The 9,197-nt window shown below is 38.0% G+C and overlaps 1 protein-coding gene across 1 annotated transcript; it reads right to left on the bottom strand.

The window, feature by feature from the left end:
* Positions 1–6,848: 6,848 nt before the first annotated feature.
* LOC133034475 (uncharacterized) lies at positions 6,849–8,675 on the bottom strand. The gene is made up of 3 exons (XM_061109566.1): positions 8,043–8,675; positions 7,403–7,472; positions 6,849–7,195 (listed from the first exon to the last, which is right to left on the bottom strand). The coding sequence occupies exons 1-3, from the start codon at positions 8,673–8,675 to the stop codon at positions 6,849–6,851; spliced, it is 1,050 nt and encodes a 349-aa protein (XP_060965549.1).
* Between the last annotated feature and the right edge of the window lie 522 nt (positions 8,676–9,197).

The raw sequence follows: 9,197 nt of genomic DNA, 5'->3' as shown, positions 1-9,197 counted from the left end.
AACCCGATTCTCTTCCTTTTTTTTTTTTTTTGATAAATATAGGGAAAACAAATTAAAGTAGTATTTGCGGTATAAATATTAAATCATTATACACGTGTCATTATTTTTATTAGTATATTTAAATTAATTTTTTTAAAAAAAATCAAAATTTGATGACTTTGACCAATTAGGAATTGACACATAGCAATTTACTTAACATTTAATAATCAGTTACCTACAAAAGTTTCAGAATTATAACTTAAGTATTATTACCGCCAAAAATTAAACTTAAGTATTTATTTACAACTTGAAATTAAACATAGATATTTACGCCGCAAATTATTCTTACTTTTATATTGCATAACAAATAATACAAAAAGATGTGAGATTAAATAAAAAATAAATAAAATATGGGAATTAAATAAAAAAAGTATAAATAAAGTTGATAAATGTTTAAATAATAAATACTGTCGATAAAATTGTCAGAGTACACAATCGTTGGAAAAGTCACCGGATTAGACATCATTGCTAGAAAAATTACTGGAGTTGTCATCGTCATCAAAAAAGTTTCGAAGTTTCTATTGTCACCGGTGTTATCCAAGTTTTCATTAACAAGACACGTGGCATGATCAAAGGGAAGAATACGGCCACGACAAGAATTATTCGAGGTAACTAAGAAAAGGAACGTCTTCTAGACCTGGAAGGTAACAAGAGACGATGACCTCTGAGGGTAACTTCTTTTAGTAAAGGACCCAGAGCGCGAAGCCAGCGTCTTGTAATAATCACTCCATAGACGGTTACACCTTTTTCTAACATAGGATCAGATTTTGTCTCCCGTGGCAGATCATGGTAGTGCGCATACGCACCCTCAAATATGTTTTTTGCCCAACAATCTGGTTAGAGAGTATTTTTCAAAGGAGAGACCTTTGCGCAATGCGTGTCTTGGATCATACAAAGGTCTCCACACCGGCTATACACCACACAATGAAGAAGGTTCCTGCCAGCCAATGGTTAGATCGTCCTTTAGTACTGACCTTAGTAGCGTATGGAGTATGAAACCCAAGGTGGGTAAGGGGTATGCCCTTTACCCCATGTGTGTCTATAAATAGTCCTATTTTTCTTTAGGCAAAGAGAGAACTAATTTACTTACAGTCACTCTGCGAAAATTCTAAGAAAGCTCTCTCTCAGTATTGTAACCATCTTGTAATCTCATAAACATTTGCCCAAAGAGGCCAATACAATAGACTCGTGGACTAAGGTGTTAACGCAGATTTTCATTAACGATTATGAGCCTATTTTCGTAATAGATTTGGCACATAAATTATAAAAGATCTAAGAAAGAATAATAGAAACAAAAATAACACCAGGTTTTTACGTGGTTTTGCAGTTAACTCTGCATAGTCCACGAGTCAATCTTATTCAGATTTTTCTGATACAGAACTAGAGTTCTTGACAATCAGTGTATTCCTTTTTCTCTAAGATTTTTTGTTCACCTTTTTTGTATCATCTGCCCCTATTTATAGTAATATAGGTTGGCAGTTAATTACATTTAAAATCAAATCCCATAACAATATTCCCCTAAATTGTGAGCTTTAATTATGCTCCACGTAAATAAATACGGTTATTATTTGAAAATCACACAGCTGTGATTTAAACTGTTTTGAAGGAAGTCAATGCTGACGTGGATTAAGACACGTTGTCAAAGGCATCTCACTAAGGTGTCTCGCCTAGTACATAAACAGCTCGGTTTATCCATAAGTCTTCCAACAATCGCATGAGCACCAGTGTACTGAGCAAACTTAAGAACTGCTCTTTGACCATAAGGCCTTGCAGACTGGAAAATCATGTCATTCGAGTTATTACATTTAGTTAGTATAATGTAAATCATACGCTAAGTGTGTTAACAGTCAATTCACCTCGTCAACACCTCTTGATATATCGTGAGGTAGATACCTCGCTATGTGTTGTCTATGTCTTTCTTGAGATTATGTCCTCTGACGCGAAATGATTTCTTGTCAATACGTGAATCAATAGTTTGTACATCCTTGTCTCGCTAAAGACTGTGCAGTCTGCGAGTTATAAATATACTCTATTAATTCTGCATTTAATGAGTTATTCCATTTTGCATTAAATAATATAATTGCCATTATATTTGTTGGTTCATATTCTCTGAGACTAATACGTGTGACCTTCTGAAGTAGCAGCCGAATTTCGGGTATAATAATTGTCCATTAAAAAGTAATTTTTTAATAAAAAGTGCTTTTTAAATGATTAACATGGGTATTTTGGTCATAATCCAATTTTAAAATGTGCATGCCATTGATTTTGGTAATTTTGTGGTGTCGAGGGACATCATTAGCATTAATGAACCATCTTTTCCACTTCTCTCCCATTTCTATCCATTGGATCTTCTATATTTTTATCTAACGGTTACTAAATTCAAAGTATTAAACGGTAAAGAATCCACTTTTAACCATTTTCGTCTTTTCAAAAGCTCAAGCTTTCTGAGAATTTTTCATCCCAACTTCTTGAAACCTTGCATGCCATCCTTGTCTTTGACATTTTTTTTTTGCAAATTTACTCGAATTTGCTTTTCGACCTCAGGTGTTCAAAGAATTCATCACATCGTTCATCCCGTCTACGTTTGCAGGATTTTCCACCACTTGATTTCAAACAGTAAGTATCTCATCCTTCTCCCTTTTTTTATGTGGGTTATGATTATCTTGCATCTTGTCACTCCACTTGGTTTAGCAATTCGGGTTTACATTTTTTGGGTAATTTTTAGGGTTTAGGCATGATTTAGGTTTATCATATTCTTTAAGCCTCTCATTTAATAAATTTCATCGAGGAATTGAGATTGTTCTATTTTGTAGAAATATCCCAATCTGGTTCAGAAGTTTATTCTCCAGAATTTTTAGAAACAGAATATCCTAAACAATTAGCCCTCCCATACAAACCCAGAAATTTCCAACCTCGGTCCAAATTGGAAGTGAATGATGCCAAAAGTAGAGACCATCTAATTAAGTCGGAGCAAGAAGAAATTTCCAGCCACTATAGGCGATTCCTACAAGAGATTTCTAAGGGAAAATGTCATTTTTTGCGAGATGCAGCCTGGCCTGAAGCCACAATATTACCTTCTATTCCACTCGCGAGACCAATATTTTTACCCAAATTCACTGTTTCTTTTGAACCAGGTGACCTTGAGTTTGACATTGTGTCTCCTAAGCCTCGCAAATCAAAGACCCCATAGGATCCAAGCGTCACTTTTGAGTCTAAACTCACCGAATCCAAGGTTAGGTCGATTGGGGCCTCCGTTTGCGACATCTTGACATCATGTGGCATCAAGCAAAGGAAAGGTTGAGTCATAAGGTCCGTGGCACCTGGGGAATTTAGGTGTTTTCCTCTAGAAAGGGTAATACGCGAGGAGTGTAGTGGGCCTAGCACGAGTAATTCCTCGGGCGTTGGAGCTTGGAGCCTTGAGCACATCAAGGCTTGGGCGGTCCTTCCCCTTAGGGATTACTTTAAGGAGTACCATAACTACCTCGGGGTTCCCCATTCCGACTAAACCCCATCTCGTATAAGATCCTTGCAAGCTTGAAGGTCGTATAACATATTTTAGGATGGGAATGAGCCTGCTTTTACTCAGTCAAAGCAGTCCCTACGAGGAAGAATGCTGCAGGAGGCTTCTACTATCTTGGGACTTATACTGGTGATCGCAAGATCATAGTTAGGTTGTAAAACAAGACAGAGTTTAAAGAAGACTTCTTCTGGACGACGAGCCTCTCTCCAATAAATACAACTTCCTTTTGCATTATACGTAAGTTCCCTTTCTTGGAAATTTAACCTTAAAATGTATTAATTTTTATCTTTAAGGTCGCTTATTAAACTTTTGTCTGTTTGCAGCGGTTCCTCAGAGACCACTTCCTACTCATGAGATAGTTGAGCACCACAAAATCCTGCTAAGTCTTCCATTTGGGATGCGAGCAGCAGATTTCTTATTAAATGAGAAGAATCTGAAGAATGTTGGCCTTCTTGCCTCAGAAGAATTTCTTCGTGGCAAAAGGTCTCGGTCCCAGACAAAGAGGAAAGCGAGGACTTCGTGGCTCACACACACTATCTCGAGAGAACTGCCCCTCGAGAAGAAGGAGCATCCTGAGGTAATCAATGTGGATGGTCACCCACAATGCTTAGGGACGAATGTAACACCTTAGTATCTTTCTGAGATAGTCGATATAATTTTACACTTGGAATCCCCTCCTTATAGACCGCATAACTCATAGGTTTGATAGTTGGTACCCAGAATTTCACGTTCAGATTAGTTGCACTTGTTCTTACTATGGGATTACCGAGCAGTACGGGACCACGTTGGATAGATTAGGTCACATAGATTCAAGCTGAGATTTAGATCCACTAAACCCTTATGATATATTTATGATCATGGGATCTAGGGAGTTTAGTGAATATTATAGTCCTCCCTCGTCATCTTTTGAAGATTATGGTAACCTTCTCTAGTGGGAGTTTATTCCCACTTATTTATTTTATTTAAGTGCTAATGAACCTCTCTTGCTTCACAGATATGGATGTGGATTTGGAGAACATGTTAAAAAGTCCTCCCCCAGCCGACAAGAACTCTAAGAAGAGAGTTGCCCAAGCTGGTGAGGCCTCAGATTCTACCAAAGAACTCAAAAGGACCAAAACCACGACCAACAAGAAGAATTCCTCAAACTAGCTTACCATAGAGCCAGTCAAGTCTCCAGAGAAAGTGAATGAGGTCTCTGCTGTGGGGAATGCCCATGAGCAACCCACTGGGTTAGTGCACCAGGTGAAACTCTCTGGTTCTCGCCCAAAGATGGTTTTCCTCGAGCCATCCTGTCCCCTACCCCTTCAGGTTGGGACTGAAGGCTCGCAACTCTTCTCGCAACATGCTACTAACGGTTCGCGTAACATCTTGACTCTTTGCTCCATCGACTTGGATCTTCTCATGCGAGGCAGTTTAGAGAGTCTGGCCAAAAGGAGTTATGAACTTTTGCATCAGTTTAATTTCCTTTTCTCCTCGTTCTCACTTTTCCTCATTTTATCATCTTTACTAACTTTGATTTTCCTTCTCCTCGTAGGCTTCTCTCCTCTCCTATGTTACCCATCATCGGTCGTCTCAGCGGGTTGAAATACTCGAGACTGAGCTTCGCTAGATCAAAGAGCATAAGGATACCTTAGCCAAAAAGTGGAACGACTCTGTGGCCGAGGTTTCTCGCACAATGGAGGAGGCAGAAAATAAGCATCTGGCCGACCAAAATAAGATCAAAGAACTTGAGGATTCTGTCAAGTCCCTCCAAGCTGATCATGACAAAAAAATGAAGAAAATGGAGGCTAAAACCAAAGACAGGGTCAATAGCATTGGCAGGAGGACCATCTACCAAATCTGGTCAACTAACCATGATTTGAATTTCAGCTTTTTGGGTGATAAAGCCTATGCCATGCTTGCCTTTTGCGAGAAGACTAGGAAAGAAGAACTGGGCGAGGAAGAAGAGGTTGAAGTGGAACCAGAAGATCCATCCAAGTCTCCTACAATGTAGGCTTGGTTTTTAAGTTCTGTCTTTTTTTTTATTTATTTAGGAAAATTTCCATATGGCCGAGACAATGGTTTGCCCCTTGCAGCACTTTTGTAAAGATAAATTTGCATTGTTGGATGCCCAACTTTGCTTTTTTATTTTATCTTTTACTTATTGCCTTGTATTTTTGCATTTGAACTTAATATATTTGCTTACTTGCGTTTTACTCACAATTTAAAAAATTATACTTCGATCAAATGTAAAATACTTTAAGCATTTCCACTGATCATGTTTTCCTTTAATATTGCTTAAGTAGTTAGTAATCTACTATGTGCGCGAGCAGTTATCAGTTTGTTTCGCGTAAACAGTTATAATTTGTTTTAGATAAACTTAAACATACTTTTAATAATTCATCTCGTGAATCACTTTGTATATTTTTGATTGCATGTATGAATAGTTAAGCCTTCTATTCACACCTTAGATTAAGCATTGTCAAGGCATCTTGGTGCCTCGTTTTAATACATTCCTATAAAATACGAGTCGTTAGACATTCAGCTTCGCATGTAGCTTAATGTTATTTTTATGAGTTAAATACAACTGCTACTTTTGACTTTCTTTTCTTACGAGAAAGGTTCTTTAATCAATTATTTGAAAAAACTTTAAAAAAATCTAAAGTGGAGTGGGTTTGTAATATATCATGTATTTCTAGATAGATTCTAGTTAATCATATACACATATATATGCCCCTCAAGTAATTTTAAAGAATAAAACTTTATAATTACTTGGAAAATACTTCAACTTTGTTAATAATTGAATTTAAAAATTTACATCAGAAAGAGAGATTACAACATTATTTTACTGGTAGTAGGGTCACAAACGTTCAACATTCTAGTGGTTCTTTATTAGTGAGCTGTTAAGCTCAGCTAATTTATAAACCCCAGTTCCAACTATTACTTCAATCACATAAGGACCTTCCCAGTTTGGGTTAAATACTCCCACAAATGCGTCTCTCGTGTTTGTAAATACTCGTCTTAGCACCAAGTCACCGATGTTAAAGAGCCCTTTCTTAACTTTCTTGTTGAAATATCGTGTAAGTTGGTGTTGGTATACTACATTAGTAATTTACGACTCGGTACGTTTTTCTTCAAGTATATCCAAGGAAAATTTCAAGAGTTCTTGGTTTTCTCCTTGATTATAGAAATCTCTTCTGTGCATCGCAATATTGACTTCTACTGGCAGCATTGCTTCTGAGCCAAATGCCAGCGAGAACGGAGTGTACCCTGTTACTGTTTTCTCAGTCGTTCTGTGAGCCCAAAGTACCTATGGTAGCTCGTCTATGCATCTACCTTTAGCAGCGTTCAAGTTCTTTTTGATAGTATCTTTCAAGGTTTTATTAACAACTTCTACTTGCCTATTTGCTTGAGGCCTTGATACTGACGAGAAGCTCTTAATAATCTTGTTCCTCTCGCAGAATTCAGTGAATAAATCACCATCGAACAGAGTTCCATTATTAGATACTATCTTAATGGGTATTCCAAATTTACAAATTATGCTCTTGACGACAAAGTCGAGAACTTTCTTGCAGGTTATGGAAACGACAAGTTCAGCCTCTGTCCAATTTGTGAAGAAGTCGACTGCCACTACTGCGTATTTTGCTCCTCCTCGCCCTGTGGGAAACGCCCCAATCAAATCAATACCCCATATTGCAAAAGGGTATGGCGAGATCATCATTTTTAATTATGTTTGTGGTACGCGAGGTATATGCAAAAACCTTTGACATTTATCGCATTTTTTGACAAATTCGTGTGTGTCTTTATTTATAGTTGGCCAGTAATATCCTTGTCGAATTATTTTCTATGATAAGCCTTGCCAACTTGCATGGTCTCCACAAAAGCCTTCATGGATTTCTTTGATAATCTCATTTGCTTCTGTGGGGAGAACACACTGTAGGAGAGGCATTGAATAGCCCATTCGATACAATTTGCCTTCTACTATCGTGTAGTGAGGCACTGAATACAAGAGATTTCGTGCCTCATTTTTGTTAGCTGGAAGTTGCCTGTTGAGAAGATAGTTGACTATGGGTGTCATCGAAGTAGGCAAGCTGTCAATCATCTCAACTTCTTCCTCTTCACATATACTTGGCTCGTCTAATACTCCACCCGTACCAATTTCAATTCATCAAGTTCGTTCTACGAGGCCAGTTTTGCCAGGGCATCGACATTAGAGTTTTGTTCTCTTGGAATTTTTTCGATTTTAAAATAATCAAACTTTTCCAAGTTCTTCCGAACCTTCTCTAGGTATTTTTCCATTTTAAGCCCTTTGCCTGGTATTTGACTAGGACTTGATTTACAATTAACTGCGAGTCACTGTAACACACAGATTCTTGACTTTTAAAACTTCCGTTATTCTCAAACAAGCTATCAAGGCTTCATACTCATCCTCATTGTTTGAAGTGTCAAATTGAAATCTTAAGGCATAGTGAAACTTAAAGCCTTTTGGCGAGATCAATATCACCCTTGCACCCGAGCCATGTTCATTAGATGCTCCATCCACGTACAACTTCCAAGTGTCTGTGTCTCGCAAGGTGATTGGATTTTCATTTGGAATTATTCCTTCTATCAGGAAATCGGCCAAAGCCTTGCCCTTGATGGATGTTCTTGGGTGATAAGTTGTGCCTAACTGCCCCAGCTCGATGGACCATTTTATCAATCTTCTAGAGCCATCTGGTTTTGACAAAACTTGTCTCAGGGGTTGATCAGCTAACACCCTTATCGGATGTGTCTGGAAGTAGGGCCTGAATTTGCAAGATGCATGAATTAGGCTTAGGGCAAGTTTTTCAAGAGGTGGATATCTTGATTCTGCCCCCAGTAACCTTTTACTAACATAGTAAACAGGTTGCTGGTGCTTTCCCTCTTCTCGCACTAATGCTGCGCTAATTGCATTTTCTAAGACAGCCAAGTAGAGGAATAAAGTTTCTCCAGTTATTGGTTTAGCCAAAACTGGAGGTGTTGACAAGTGCCTCTTTATGCTTTTAAAGGCTTCCTTGCACTCATTTTTCCATTCGAACATTTTGTTTCCTCGCAATACATTGAAGAATGGTAGGCAATTATCAGTTGATATCGAGATGAATCTGCTAAGAGCTGCCATTCTTCTTGTTAAGGCCTATAATTCATTTGGCTTTGTTGGTGATGGCATTTCTATCAAAGTCTTAATTTTTTCAAGATTTGCCTCAATGCCCCTCGCGTTGACTATGAATCCAAAATTTTTCCTGAGGCGACTCCAAAGGAACACTTCTTCCGGTTGAGTTTCATATTGTACTTTTTCAGTATCTCGAAGCACTTTGCGAGGCTTTTGTGTGATCTTCACTTTTTATCGACTTCACCAACATATCATCGACGAAGACCTCCATATTTCTTCCTATCTGTCTTGCAAACATTTCATTTACTAGTCGATGATACGTTGCCCCAGCATTTTTCAAACCAAAAGGCCTGACTTTATAATAATAAAGTCCCATGTTGGTTACGAAGCTTGTATGCTCTTGATCAGGGACATTCATTTTAATCTAATTATATCCAGAATATGCGTCCATGAACGTCATAAGCTTGTGTCTAGCAGTAGCATCCACTAACTAGTCGATCCTTGGTAGTGGAAAGTAATCCTTTCGACACG

Source organism: Cannabis sativa, chromosome 2, assembly GCF_029168945.1.
Source record: "Cannabis sativa cultivar Pink pepper isolate KNU-18-1 chromosome 2, ASM2916894v1, whole genome shotgun sequence".
In the NCBI taxonomy this organism is placed as follows: domain Eukaryota; kingdom Viridiplantae; phylum Streptophyta; class Magnoliopsida; order Rosales; family Cannabaceae; genus Cannabis; species Cannabis sativa.
This window is presented reverse-complemented; position numbering and strand designations above follow the sequence as displayed.

Excerpts from the sequence above, each read along its gene's own strand:
- LOC133034475 (XM_061109566.1), bottom strand. The coding sequence starts at position 8,675 with ATGGCAGCTCTTAGCAGATTCATCTCGATATCAACTGATAATTGCCTA. Across the intron at positions 7,473-8,042 it reads AACATGGCTCGGGTGCAAGG|TGTGTTCTCCCCACAGAAGC; the intron begins GTGATATTGATC and ends CCTCTCCTACAG. Across the intron at positions 7,196-7,402 it reads CTTTTGTGGAGACCATGCAA|GGCGAGGAGGAGCAAAATAC; the intron begins GTTGGCAAGGCT and ends CGTTTCCCACAG.